Source organism: Mirounga angustirostris, unplaced genomic scaffold (assembly GCF_029215605.1).
Source record: "Mirounga angustirostris isolate CCGP_5_RB_7025 unplaced genomic scaffold, mMirAng1.0.hap1 SCAF_2, whole genome shotgun sequence".
NCBI lineage: Eukaryota > Metazoa > Chordata > Mammalia > Carnivora > Phocidae > Mirounga > Mirounga angustirostris.
Genome location: NW_026991710.1, coordinates 150,532,461 through 150,547,800, shown reverse-complemented (window position 1 = coordinate 150,547,800; position 15,340 = coordinate 150,532,461). Strand labels below are relative to the sequence as shown.

Sequence of the window (15,340 nt, the reverse complement as noted above, 5' to 3'; positions counted from 1 at the left end):
GATTCCTGAGGATCTTGGAGGAAATATTTTTAATGCAGAGCTAGGTTTTACATTAGGCTGTTGGCTAAAGTAATTGTTTGTAAAGTGTTAGCTTGTCTAAACATTTGTTAAGACTTTATGGCCAATCTTAGCATATCTTTGTAAAGTGTTGAGCAGATACTCTGTAGTTTTTGTTTGGGTACTATCAGTTAAGTACGATCATGGCAGGTCTCAGTTACTGCTTGTTCTTATTTGTTCCAAGGTCATACTTCTAACACATCTTTTATTTCAATAAACATATTACAATATTTATTTTGCTTTATTTTCTAACGTCTTCAGTCTTTTGTGAATGTTTCTATAGCTTTTTTTTTCTCCTGGCTCCTGCTCAAGTGACTTGTTTCCTCGTGTGTCTTATAGTTAATCATGAGATTGTGTTCCATAGACCCTATCTGTAATAGTTCTTTGACTTGGGTTTAAGGTATAATCCTCAAGTGAACATTTACATTTGCTTTGCTCACTTTCCTCCGGGAAGGTGGGACTTGAATAAAAATGGGCAATTAGGATGGTGGATAGATCCAGAAATTTTAGACTGAGTTTGGGTCCACATAAAACTAATCTGAGGCTGCTGATAAAAGAGTAAGTATTGAATATTCAAGCCCATCTAAATACAGAAACTTAGAACCCAGGATAAATCCCATTACAATTAACTTTGAAGAACCATTCTAATTCTTCGATATATCAAATATGTTCTAAATAAATAAGCCATTGACTAAAGTGTAAAGGTGGTTTTGTTCTAGAGAGATTTCAGTTACAATGCACAGCCTTTTTAGAAACAAGAGAACATGAAAATGGAGACTATCTTCTGTTTAAAGATTAAAATATCCAAATTTGGTTCCCTTCCTACTCTTTGATTGGAATAGAAAAGTTTGCTCTCTTTCCTTTTTGAAGACACTGTATTTTTTTACAACCTAAATATTATAATTAAATTGCATCTCTGTGATGGAAGTTCTAATATTCTATTTTTACCTTTTCCTGCAGTGAAGCCTAGATATCCCTTTTCTTATTTTCTGCCTCTCTACTCAGAATGTTCCCTGTTTACTTATCTCCACCTGGCTGGTCGTTAGATAGCATTTGTCATTGTGTTTTCATAGTCCTAACTTAAGACATTCCAAGAACTACATACTCCTGGTAGTTCTTACAGTCATATTACAATAATTCTTCACTCTCCCTCCATGTCCCATATATGTGCTTGGCTGAGCACCCCAGAATCAAAGCAACTTCAGAGACATTATCTAATAAGAAGATGGCTTTCCTACCCCAGCTTTACGGAGTCATTAATGACATATAACATACGTAAGTTTAAGGTGTACAATGCAATGACTTGATGCAAGTATATATTGTAAAATGAGGACTGTAGTAAGGTTAGTTAACACCTCCTGGGTATGCCTTTTTAAGGCTGTCTTCGAGATCTAACCTAGATGTTTTTCCTACGTAATCTTTTTTACATAAATTGTGCAGAACTACAATGAAGCCTCTAAATACAAGTGGCTGCTCTTATCTCGAGAATCAGCCTAGAGGGATGTTTGGCAATCATCTATGTCTTCTCAAGGTGTTCCAAGAATTTGGAAAGAACCTGACTTATCTCTGTCTATAGCCTATCTTACCATAACCCACTCAAATTCAGAAGCTGGACTTCTCACCTGCATCTGGGAAAGAAACTGAGAATGGCATCATGTTGGGACATTTTAAAGGCCATCTCAGACATCTGAAAGACTGATAGGCTGTGACTGGTAGGATTCCTTTGGCAGGCCTTATAGTTTAATCTGATGTAGAGCAAGGATCACAGGTCTTAAAACCAGAAGTTCTTGGGTGCAAATCATAATCCCTCCACCAGCTGTGTGGTTTGCTACAAGTCATTTTAACCTTTTTGAATCTCAATTCCCTCATCTGAAAAAAATGGAGTTAATGCTAACTACCTCATAATATTGTTTTGAGGATTAAAAAATAATGTTTGTGAATGATGACCCCCAAAATATCCAGGTCCTAATCCCTGGAACCTGTGAATGTTACCTTATATGGCAAAATAAAGACTTGGCAGGTGTGATTATTGGAGGAAGTCCTTGGGAGGATGTGACCTCATCAGCTGGACCCAGACAATCAGAGGCTCCTCACTCCCTCCCCTGTGCTTGGAATATACATCCTGCCCCCATTTCCACAGAGGGAGCCATTTTCAAGGATGCAGGCTTGAGAGAATAATGTGTTTTTGAGACCATCTGGATAGTATATGTGATCAAACCCAGTTAAGGCCTCTGTATAAACTTTTTTTAAGATTCTGGTAGGCAAGTATGGAGATCTACTTATCTTGCAGCTGCCTGAGACAAGTCTTGTAGGAAGTTCCTTTGTTTATTACAACTGTCATCTACCAATCTGGAGCAGTCTGCCTCTTTCTTTGGTCTCTCCTTGCCCTCCACATATGGGGACCAATTTGCAAACCAATAGTAATTAAGTCAAAGATCTTAAGATGGGGAGATTGTCCTGGATTATGTGGGTGGGCCCTAAATTCAATCATAAGTATCCTTATAAGAGGGAGGCCAAGGGAGAGTTGACTACAGAGGAAGGCAATGTGCCTACTGAAGCAAGATGCTTTGCAGATGGAGGCAGGAGCCACAAGCCAGGGAATGCAGCTCTAGAAGTTTAAAAAAGGCAAGGAAACTATTCTCCTCTAGAACCTTTGGGAGAGTGTGGCTTTGACCATAAAAACCTTGATTTTAGCTTAGTGAAAATGATTTCAGACTTCTGACTTCCAGACTCTTAGAGAATAAATGTGTGTTGTTTTAAGCCACTAAGTTTGTGGCAATATGTTACAGCATCCATAGGAAACATATACAGCATATTAGGTCCTGGAACATAGTAAATGTTTAATAGCTATTGTTGCCTCCTCACCTTCCCTGTTACATACATATGCTAGCCACCATTAGTTGAACACTCACTGTATCAAGGTGACGGCACCTGCGGCTTCAGAATCACCTGGGGAGCTTGTGGAACAAGTGTAAGTTCCCAGAAGTTCTGATTCTGTAGGTTTGGGGAAGAGCCTGGGAATCTGCATGTTCCCCTATGATGCCCCCCTCCTCTGAAATTCTGATGCAAATGTTTTGTACCCCACAGTTTAAGAAACATTGCCTATGGCCAAAAATGATCTGCAGTCACTGCCAAGGTTACCCCAAGGCCATGAAGACAAGCAGGAGGAGGCTCTCACGTAAAGGCAGGTTAAGAGAAAAGCTGTAGTTGAGCGAAATAAGTCAAACAGAGAAAGACATGTATCATATGACCTCACTGATATGAAGAATTCTTAATCTCAGGAAACAAACTGAGGGTTGCAGGAGTGGGGGGTGGGGTGGGAGGGATGGGGTGACTGGGTGATAGACACTGGGGAGGGTATGTGCTCTGGTAAGCGCTGTGAATTGTGCAAGACTGTTGAATCTCAGATCTGTACCTCTGAAACAAATAATGCACTATATGTTAAGAAAAAAAAAAAGAAGAAGAAGGTAGCAGGAAGGGAAGAATGAAGGGGGGGAAATCGGAGGGGGAGACGAACCATGAGAGACGATGGACTCTGAAAAACAAACTGAGGGTTCTAGAGGGGAGGGGGGTGGGGGGATGGGTTAGCCTGGTGATGGGTATTAAAGAGGGCACGTTCTGCATGGAGCACTGGGTGTTATGCACAAACAATGAATCATGGAACACTACATCAAAAACTAATGATGTAATGTATGGTGATTAACATAACAATAAAAAAATTAAACAAAAAAAAAGAGAAAAGCTGTAGAAATCTGTCTTCATTAAGGGCATCCTCCTATATCCCAGACCTGCCTTTCTAGAGGGCCTGTACAGGACACTCCTAGGAATGAGGCGGACTATCAAAATGTCTTTTCCTGGAATCTATAAAAATGGTCACAGGCAAAGCATTGGCAATCCTCCTAAGAACAGATGGAATCTACATTTCTTTCAATCACAAACATAGTTCAAATATACGTGAACAGTCTTGGAGTCAAAGAGAAGGTGCCCAACTGAACTGCAAACAACAATGCCCTGTTTTCAACTTTATGACTTTATTCCTACTTGAGATTAGTTATATGGGGTGCTAAGGACATAGCCTTTACTGGGCACTTTATGTACTTTAAATAATTATATAATTTCATTTAATCTTCTTGACAGCCGGGAGGTTGGTTATTTTTCATTTTATAGGTAGGAAAACTGAAGCTCAGAGAGGTTCAGTAAATTGCTTGAGGTCACACAGTTGATAAGTGCTGAGGCAGGGCTCCACATTCTATGAGTTGACTGCCCATGGAAGAATTCTCGATCACCACAGGGTATGACCTGACCCAAACAGCAGCAATTCTCTGCCAGGGTCAACTGGTGTTCCTGGGGAATGCCCTCTGGTAAAGTAGCATGGACCTAGGGATCCAACCTCTTCTAAATCCACAGTATTCCCCAGGTTCCTTCATAGATTTGCTTCTCCCCTGGTGGACGGACATGGAAGTTTGTGTCCAGGATAAGGCTACTGCCAGGGTGGGAAGCTGGGAGGACAAACTGATGAGCTGTGGCCTAAACGTGAGACAGATATGAGAATCATGTTGCATGGAGAACCATGATGGAGGAGTGAGGGACACCAGAGCCATCTGTGTTTGTCAATTATTTCATAATCTTTGGTGTTATATAGTTTCTGTTTTTAAATAAAAAGATGACCATCTGTATTAGTTTGCTAGGGCTGCCATAACGAAATACCAGAGTGGGGGACTTAAACAACAGAAGTTCATTTTCTCATAGTTCTGGAGGCTGGAAGTCCAAGATCAAAGGGTTAGCAAAGTTGGTTTCTGCTAAGGCCTCTCTCCTTGGCTTGTAGATGGCCACCTTCTCCCTGTGTCCTCACAAGGTCTTTCTTCTGAGTGTGTCTGTGTCCTAATGTCCTCTTCCTATAAAGACATTAGTTATATGGGATTGGAGCCCACCTAATGACCTCACTTAACTTTAATTACCTCTTAAAAGACCCTATGTCCAAATACAGTCATATTCTGAGGCACTGGGGTTAGAACTTCAACATATGAATTTGGGGAGGACACAATTCAGCTTGTACCTGCCTTTGGTCCTATTCAAGCTTCCTCCCTCCCCACCAGCCATTTCTCCTCCTTATTCCCCCATTCTCCCTTTGAAATGCCCAGTCACCTCTGAACAAATTGAACTTGAACTCCATTCACTGTGGACCCTTCCCTACTGCAATAGTGTATTACTGATTACAATCTGTCCTGACCGTTTTAACTCATGTCTGGCTTTTTTAATCTTTGACACTGATGATGACAAAATGTCCTCTTAAGTCTTAGGATAGGGGATGTTCTCAAATGGAAAGTCATGAAAGATAGGTTTTCATTGCTCCTTAGAAACAAAATTCTGAGGGATACATACACACACACACACAGACACACACATACAGACACACACACACACACACACTGAAACCAAGGAGGAAAAGTGAAAGTGAATCAAGGGGACCAGAGACTTTCCACTAGGGAGGAACTGATTAAAAATGCAGCAGAAAACCAGCAGAGGAGGGAACTACCCCATCTTTCCTGGTGTCTAGCCACATCTACCTCCATGCCCCAGGGATGAGTAGGTGGAGGAAGTGGAGAGCAGAGGCCAGACCAAGAGACATGCCCTGGGCCATTAGCTGGTATTTGTAGACAAACTGGCTTTTTATTCTTTCCCTGTTCCCCATCCATCCTATCTCAAAAATTAAAAACTAAACTAGACTTAACAAATGATGGGAAAGGAAGCATTGGCAGTAGAAAAATCTCCGATCAGAAAGTGACAAGGAAATGGGTTTTCCTTCCCAGTCTGCCACTCACCAGCCATGTGATTTTAGGTAAGTTGTTTTGCATCTGAGCCTCAGTTTCTTCATTTGTAAAATGAGAGGGTTGGATTAGATGATTCCATTTCATTCAGATGTATTTATCAAATATTTACTATGTACCTGTCACAGTGCTCAACTCTGGGGCTACAAAGATCAGTAGAACCCAGTTCTTGCCTTCAATGCAGGTGAGGGAGTGAGTGCTAGAGAGTGTCACGGGAGCTACTGATCAGCGCATGGGGCCTGAGCACAGAGGGATGTGAGTTAAAGAAGGCTAGAAGGGACTCAGAGTCTACCCAAGCAGGGCAGGGTTAGCGTACATGAAGGTCAGGAAAAGGAAACTGGTCAGAAGGGGGAATTTGGGGATTTGAAAATTCCAGGTGTAGAGAAATTCTGGCTGGTGACAAGATTACATTGCATGGACTTTAAATTTTGAATGTCTGATTTAACAACTCATATTTGAGCTCCTACCAGTAACCCCTTATGATAAAACAAAATTCACAGCAGTAGTCACTGGTGGCCAGTCTTTCGGTGGTCTTTGATGATCTTTCAGAATCTAAACTTTCTCAGAAGGGTCTGCAGTTTTGCTTCTCTGTGTCAGTGCTGTATTAACATTGAATTGCCCAGCTAGGCTGCTCCAGACTACATATGATGCTAAGCCACAGCTCCAGGTCTGCTGTTGTGTTTAGCTGCCAAAACTTCCATCGATGACCATCATACTGTTGCAGGTCTTTTTTATTTTAATTCTTTCAATCCTAATTTTGAAAAAATATTCAAATATAGAAAAGTTGGATGATTGGTGCACTACATATCCTTAAACACCTCACCCAAATTAACCAATTATCAATAATTTGCCACTTTCATGCTGTTTGTGTGTATTCTCTAGGTATATGTGTATTCAGTGTGTGTACGTGCATATATATGTGTGTATATGTACACACATATAATCAATATATATTTTTCTGAAACATTTGAAAGCTGCAGACATTGTGACACTTCATCTTTAAATCTTTCAGCATGCATCTCTTGAGAAAAATAGTTTCCTCCTACACAACCACATTATTATTATCCCATCTGAAAAAATTAACATTAACTCAATAATATCATCTAGTATGCAATCCATGTTCACACCTCCCCCAAAATGTCTTTCATAGTATTTTTTTTTTCCTGATCAGGGATTTAATCAAGTTTCTTGACTTGCATTTGGTTATTACATCCCTTTCGTTTCTTCAAATCTGGAATGGTCCTCTTGCCTTTTGCTTCTGTTTTGGTTTTCCATGCCACTGACTTTGTAAGGGAGTCCAAGCCAATTGCCTTGTAGAATATCCCATTCTATGGATGTGTCTGATGGTTTCCTCATGCTAAGCATGTCTGGCTAGTGCACACCCCAGGTGATGTTGCATATCTATTATTGACTCACATCAGGAAGCACAGAATATCTGGATGTTACTTTGATGATCACTTGGTTATAGGGATGATCACCAAATCTCATCCATTGTAAAGATATGCTTTTCGTTCTGTAATTCCTCAGTCATCTGCAGGGTGACACTTGTGGATCTGTCCTTTTCAGGTGGTTGTCTCTGAAAGAAACGGATGGGGGGGGTGAGAAAAGCAGAACAGGATGGGAAAGGAAAGGATGGTGGAGGAAAGCCAAAGGAAGAAAACTAAGGGAAGACACAGAAGGGGAAATTGGAACAGTTATCATAGTCTTGAGCAAATTAAAGGATTGAAAACAAAACTATTATGTCATATTTAAAATTAAATGTAAAGCTTCCTGTAAATAGTGTGGGGAAAGGAAAAAATGGAAGCTAGGGAACTGTGAATAAAAGAGCTGAGGGCAGACTGAGGTTGCTTCCCTACTTTATTGGACACTGACCCTGACTTAGGTTCAGTGACGATAAAATAAACTGCAACAGTAATCACTGAATTAACATTGTTGACATTCCCACCTAGTAAATTTTCCTACTTCTTAATTATGCCTTTATTTTAGATGTGACTCTTTATTTTAATTATATCCAATTATATGTAATTGCATATTCTTAGCTCATTTCATTATGGCTATGAGCAGAGAAGCACTTTGCCAAAAAGAATGTGTTGACTTTCTGAATATTCTCTTTATTCCTCTTTCCAGCTGCCAGCGTGTGCAGGGGTGGCTGAGTTCAGACATATATGTTTCCCACTATCAAATGCATCACTGTAGCATATATTCTTTGACATTGCTCCTATTGAGAGGTGGGGTCTATGTCCTCTCCCCTTGAAACTGAGTGGGTTTTTGCGACTGTTTAAAATCAAGAGAGTGCAGTGGAAGCGACATTATGCGACACATCCGAGTGTAGGTCATAAAAATTAATGCAGCTTCTGATTTACCCTTGGGAATATTCACTCTTGACACCTCCAGCTGCTTTGTATGCAGCCCGACAACCCTGAGGCCACTGTACTAGCAGGAATATCAAATCAACTCCTGAGGAGACCATGGGAGAGGCCCTGAGATTGCCGAGAGGGGCGCCTAGGCAGCCCCCAGATGCCTCAGCCTCTCCCCTCCTACTACTCCAGCTCTAGCTACCAACTGCTGGATGTTGCTTTAAGCAATTATGCTTGGGCTGATTTATTGTATGTGCAATAGCAACAGTCCCTCATCCTTCCAGTTTGTCACCTTCTAAAATGCTAGGTTGCTGTTCTGATTGGTTTCAAAAGCTAAAGTGGCCTAGTGAACCAGACATAGGGAATGTGACTATTAGAATGTATCTGAATACAGGTCCATTGATCAAATCATTGTCCCCAGAGCTCTCCTTTTGTTGTGGTTGTGTCTTGAAACTTTAGCTCGCCTTTGCTTACTTAGCAGTGACTATCTTCTCCTAACACCCACAGGTCAGAATCTGAACAGACAAGAACAGTGAAGAATAAGTCTAATTTAAATTAGTGTGATGGCAAGGGCCTGAATTTTGGCCTCAGAAGTGTTGCCTTTGAGTCTCTGCCTCTCTGCTTGGTTTTTTCATTGGAAGGACATCACCATCCCTTGAGCCTCAGTTCTTCCTCTCTGAGCTGGGAACAATAGCTCTCCTACCTATTTCACCAGGTCATTGAGAAAGGCATATGTGATAATGTATTTGAACATATTTTGTGAATTGTAACATAGTGACTAAATGTAAGAGATGATCATCATTGCTGACAAGTTATTCATCCGCTTTAATTTCCTCAGCTGCAAGGTGGGAAAAACATAGCACCACCTCCCTCCTCCTCTCGTCAGAACGCTGCTACAAACATCTGCAATAAAGATGTGGTTCGGGGCGCCTGGGTGGCTCAGTCGGTTAGGCGTCTGCCCTTGGTTCGGGTCATGATCTCAGGGTCCTGGGATTGAGCCCCTGTCAGGCTCCCTGCTCAGCGGGGAGTCTGCTTCTCCCTCTCCTCCCTGCTTGTGCTCTCTCTCCCTATCTCTGTCTTTCTCCCAAATAAATAAATACAAAATCTTAAAAAAAAAAAAAGATGTGGTTCATATATACAATGGACTATTACTCAGCCATCAGAAAGGATGAATACCCACCATTTGCACTGACATGGATGGAACTGGAGGGGATTATGTTAAGTGAAATAGGTCAAGCAGAGAAAGACAATTATCATATGGGTTCACTCATATGTGGACGGAGGACATTAGGGGAAGGAAGGGAGAACTGAAGGGGGAGAAATCAGAGGGCGAGACGAACCATGAGAGACTATGGACTCTGGGAAACAATCTGAGGGTTTCAGAGGGGAGGGGGGGTGGGAGGATAGAGTAAGCCTGGTGATGGGTACTAAGGAGGGCATGTGTTGTAATGAGTGCTTGGTGTTATACACAAATAAATCATAGAACACTACATCAAAAACTAATGATGTACTGTATGCTGGCTAACTGAACATAATAAAAAAAAATCTAAAGTCAGTCAGATTGGGGTGGTGGGAGGAGAGGCCAGGGTGAAATGTGTTCAGTAAAATACAGGGTGTCTTTTCAACAAATGTATATTGAGTGGCTACTATGTCTAGGCACTAAGCTGGATGCTGAGCATACTACAATCAAGAAATGGTCCTTACTCTCAAGGATGTTATTGTCTAGTGGAATGTTATGACATGTAAGGAGTCTATTTCAATATAGTTTATTAAGAGGTAAGATTAGAGAGAGCAACTAAGGTGGGCTCAGTTCTCATGGGTGCCAATGTAGCATGGTGGTGAAGAGCTCAGAGTCTGCACCCAACTGTTTGGGTCTGAATCCTGCTTCTACCACTTATTGCTCTCTGACCTTGGAAAAGCTATTAAGATCCTGTGCATCAGTTTTCTCATTGGTAAAAGGAGAATACTAACTAATCTCAGAGAATTGTGCAAGAGCTACATGGGTCAATGCATGCAAAGCATTTAGCACAATGTCTGGAACACAGAATAAACACTCAAAAGTGTGAAGTATTATTATTATTTTTTAAAGATTTTATTTATTTATTTGAGAGAGAGTGGGAGGAGGAGCATGGGGAGAGGGACAAGCAGACTCTGTGCTGAGCTCGGAGTGTGACATGGGGCTCCATCCTAGGACCCTGAGATCATGACCTGAGCTGAAATCAAGAGTTGGTCGCTTAACTGACAGAGCACCCAGGCATCCCAGAACTATTATTATTATTACATAGTGCTGTGGAGCCTATATAATGTGGAGCCCATGAGGTGTGGAATCAGGAGAGGCGTCCTAGAGGCAGTGACATCTCAGAGGAGATCTGAAGGATGATAGGAATTAGCAGGTCAAGGGGCAAGGTATTGCGAGTGAGGTAGATGTATACCAGGCAGAAAGAACAACCAGATTCTTTAAAACACTGCTTTTTCAAACTTTCATGTGCAGAAAAATCATCTAGGAATCTTGTTCAAGTGCAGACTCTGATTCAGTTACTCTGGAGTGAAACATTTCTAACAAAGTTCCCAGGGAATGCTAATGATGCTGGTCTCTGTTCTACGCTTCCACTTGGTAGCAAGGTTCTAACTGGGTGCAAAATCTCAAAAGGAAACTGTAAGCTATTTAGGGAGAGTTAGTGTGCAAACTGCTGGAAATGGTTGGGAGCTGTGGTGCCAGGTAGAGAGAGAGAGCAGAAGAGGTAACTGTGATACTGATCCCCACCTAAGGAGCTAGATCCTAAAGGGACTTACAAGAAAAGAAAAACAAAATTTAGAACAGTATAAAGGGCTTTAGCTGCCAATGGAAAAAAGAGTCTGGAGGGAAACCCCACTGGAAGAAATGAGACCAACTGAGAGGCTTTCCCCCTTAAGTACAGTGAGAGATGGTGGTGGCCTGAACTATGGCAATGGCCTTGGGGATGGGGAGAAGTGGGGGATTCAAGAACTATCAGAAGATCAGATCAACAACTTGGTGATTGATTTGATTGGAGGGTGAAGGATGGAGAACACAAGGAAGATAGGCACGAGGTTATTAAGTTCGATACAGCCGCTAACAGTCAAGCACATGGAGAACAACTGCTCACCAGTGGCACATATGGGCAATGTCTTCTCCATCTTAGATGCTCTTGCTACTTTTGGCAATTGTTGACCTGCTTTCTTCAGACTACCTTCAAACTCTCAATTTCTACCAACTTCTAGTAGAGAAACACAGAGCCAGGAAAGTAAATCTGTACTTCAAAAGTTAGCACTTACTCTCTTATTTTTTGTTCATTTGTTGTGTAGAGTGTGTTGGCCTTCCCAAAGTAGCTATTATTTTTTGAGGGCAAGGGCTGTGTCAGATCTATTGTTTCTCTTCCCCGGAGTGCTGATGACCAAGTAGGCACGTAATACATGCTAGGTGACTATTTGATAGAATAAGATGATTACACATTAATGTCATTTATTATCTCATAAAATGATTAAAATAATAATGCCTGTAAGGTGTTGAGTGTTTTACTTTCATTATAAATGCCATCATTGGGGCACCTGGGTAGCTCAGTCGGTTGGGTGGGCAGCTCGTGACTTTGGCTCAGGTCATGATCTTGGGGGTCCTGGGACGGACTCTTGGGCCTCATGTTGGGCCCCACGCTCAGTGGGGAGTCTACTTGAGGATTCTTTCTCTTCCCCTCCCTCCCGTTTGCGCTCTCTAAAATAAATAAATACATCTTTCAAAAGAAATAAATGCCATCATCTTCTTTTATTTATCTGAATCATCTGAGACCCTCGCATCCAGGCAGTTTGGATAATAAACTTGTTTGACTTGGGGCACCTGGGTGGCTCAGTTGGTTAAGCGACTGCCTTTGGCTCAGGTCATGATCCTGGAGTCCCTGGATCGAGTCCCACATCAGGCTCCCTGCTCGGTGTGGGGTGTCTGCTTCTCCCTCTGACCCTCCCCGCTCTCATGCTCTCTCTCTCTCATTCTCTCTCTCTAATAAATAAATAAAAATCTTAAGGAAAAAAAACTTGTTTGACTACAGCCTCATTGAATTAATAGAATGGAAGCCTACCCTATTACCGTCGAGCTCTACTGCCATCTACTGTTCATGTACTTACTAAATTCACATGATCTGCATCCCCTCTATTCTTTGCTACTGAATATTTGTTTTCTGCAGATCTCAGGGGCTTCATTTGCTTTGAGCTTAAACCCAGAGTAGATGCAATTTTCTAATAGTTTCCAGTGTTTCCTTATAGCAATTCAGCATGATACTGACAATTTTCTCTTGTGGGCAGAAAGTTTATGTCTTTATGGAATATTAAACATTTTTAAATGTAATGACACAATGGTTTTTTCATAGGCTTTTTTGTTTGTTTGTTTTCAGTTAAACTAAAAGAAAAGGTCACGGAATTTTTGGAGAATTTTCCCCTACCTCTAGTAGACATCATTAAATTAAGACAAGACATATTGGCTACATTCCTTTCAGGGTGTAAATCTTACTCATCCTTCAAGGTCATTGTTTCAAATGATACCTTCTCCACAAAACTTTCCCTGATTCTTTATTCTGGAAGTAAATTCTCAATTGGTAATTGTTATAATGAGCCACAAAGTGGAAGGACAACAAAAATCCCAGTTTAAAAAATAGCTTTATAAACCAATTCCCTCATTCTCCTTTTTCTGTTGGTTCCTTTTTTCTTTTGCGGACAAATAAAGCTGGCCTCTCAGCTGTAACAATCTTATAAAGTGTTTCTGTTTTAATAAGGGAAGATTTTAGGAAGGGCAAGGGCACACGCAAGGACACAGTTGGTGGTTGATCTGGTGAGAGTTTAGGCGATTAACTTTGTCTTTGATTGCTGTGAGACTGTAGCTTACTAGCTGTCCTTAGATACTAGATGGTGGGGATTTCAAAGGTTAATGGACTGACAGCAGACCAGGACTCAAACCCTTGCATATTTCCCCTCTAATTCTCTATTTTATAATGAAAATAGTTTGGGGGAGGGCACTAAGCAAAGAGAACTTATTTAAGTAAATTTCCGGCATAATTTAGGTATCTGGGAGTAGTTCGGTGGCACTGTATCTAATGGGGAGGCTGTGTGGTGGTGTCAATGCCCCAGTACCTTGATTTCATAGATCTAGACTAAAGTCCAGTCTCTGCTACAGATTAACTGTTTTAGCAAGTCACTTGAGCTTCCTCACTGGATAGGATTAATCTTTTCCTCTTCTGTGCATTGTATGTTATTTCTACCAAGGTCCCTCTCATAGGTGTTTGCATGCTTTTCCTTTTCCTTGCTCAAGGTCACAGAACCTTGGCGCGGCGCTCTCTGGGAGTCAGCAGCGCCCGGCGCTGGGTTTCTCCTTACACCTGTAGGATTCTCCTCGGTCACAATCACTCATTCGATCCCACACTTGTCATCTCACGGCGAATGGACGAAAATCATCACAATTATCCACGCTATGAAGAGCCCTTGGAGGAGGGATTACTACTCAAGTGCAGGGAGGCAGACAAGGACCTCTTCTCGTCGTTCCATCTTCCCCGGCCTTTTCTGATACGGAATATTTGGAGGAATGGGAGGTACGGCGGTGGACATGAACGTAAAGAGCCTTTTCCTGGTAGGAACACAAATCTTGTAGGTCTGTGTTTCCGGAAGCACCCTCTTGGGGAGGGGACTGACTTCCGGCTCTGACTTCCCTGTCTTCCGAGTTTCGAGCTCCACCGCTTCCGCCCACAGTTACCCTGGGCTCCGGCTCCCAGCAGCTACTTCCGCCAGGAGTCCCTAGCAGCTCGGTGCTGGAAACTGGCCCCAAAGCGGCCTCCTCTTTCTCCCTTCAGGCTGCCCAGCAGAGGCCGGGTCCCCAGGTGGCGGCGGCGGCTGCTGGGCCTGTCGCGGAGCGTTCTCTTCGCCCGAGACCTGGGCCTGGGGGCACCGGGAGTGCGAGAGGGACGCCCGGGCCTGGCCCAGCCCCAGCCCTGGCTTCCCGCGGCCAGTGATTGTGACCGCAGGCCTCGCCGCGCCCGCCCGAGCCTGGGGCGGGGCCCGGCCTCCCCGCCCCTGCCCCGCCCCTCCGGTCGGCCGGGAGCCGGGTCATTCTCCTCCCCAGCCCTGCGGCGGCGTGACCGCCTCGGACCTCCGGGCCTCCGCAGTCCCGTGGCTCCGGCCGCGGGGGAACATGGAGTTTGCGGAGCTGATTAAGACCCCACGGGTGGACAATGTGGTGCTGCACCGGCCTTTCTATCCCGCCGTCGAAGGGACCTTGTGTCTGACTGGTCACCACCTGATCCTGTCCTCCCGGCAGGACAACACGGAGGAGCTGTGGCTCCTCCATTCAAACATCGACGCCATCGACAAGCGGTGAGTGCCTATTCTGCCCGCTTTAGTAGGGAACCTGGTGGACGTCTGCGGCCACGCGCCCCAGTGTTTTCCTTGCGCCCCATCGCCTAACCCGCCAGCAAAATGAGCGTTCCCCGGCCTAGATTGAGGATATGAATTTTAGAAAGCAGAAAACCATCCCAATGAGGTGCCTGATTTCCATTACATCTGAATGGAATTCCCAGGGTTATCATATGGTTGTTGTTATCAGCTTGATGATCACTTTTGGTACATAACATCATTTGGGTGGATTTTTAACCTTTTTTAAAAAATATTCTTTCAGCATCATATTCCTTGGATTATTAACTGTTCGCCACAGTTCCATAAAGTGGTTGAATGTGATCTAGGTAAAGTCTTTACTTGCCTCTTTTGAGGAAAACTCAAAGAACTTAGTATGTAGTGTCTAAATTCCACAAAACTTTTTTTTCTTTCCTTCAAAAATGGTTAGTTTATCATATTTCTCACCTTCCTTGTCATCAATTGAATACTTCCTACTATGGGAGATTATAATATCTTTTATTTATCCTTACTAAGTTCTGCTTTTGGAAAAAAAAAAAAACAAAAACAGAATTGGCTCTTAAGTAAGGGTATTAATTAGATAATCTCTTTTTTTGTTTGTTTGTTTGCACCCCAGACTCTGTCTTTCCAATGGGGTGGTGTCTCAGAGTCAAAAAGTTATACTTATGTCTGCAGTCAAAATTCTTATTTTCCCAA

General features: G+C 42.7%; 1 protein-coding gene across 3 annotated transcripts in view; it reads left to right on the top strand.

Moving 5' to 3' along the window:
- MTMR9 (myotubularin related protein 9) overlaps positions 1 to 15,340 on the top strand; it is a 94,393-nt gene that overhangs the window by 25,181 nt on the left and 53,872 nt on the right. The window contains exon 2 of one of the 3 annotated variants that reach the window (XM_064585314.1): positions 13,554 to 14,608. The exons of 1 other annotated variant lie outside the window; for it this stretch is intronic. In XM_064585314.1, coding sequence (XP_064441384.1) covers positions 14,427 to 14,608 — 182 coding nt within the window. In that variant the 5' untranslated portion in view covers positions 13,554 to 14,426. Of the gene's footprint in view, positions 1 to 13,519; positions 14,609 to 15,340 lie in introns of those variants that run through there. One more of the 3 variants, XM_054508681.2, reaches the window with a different exon arrangement.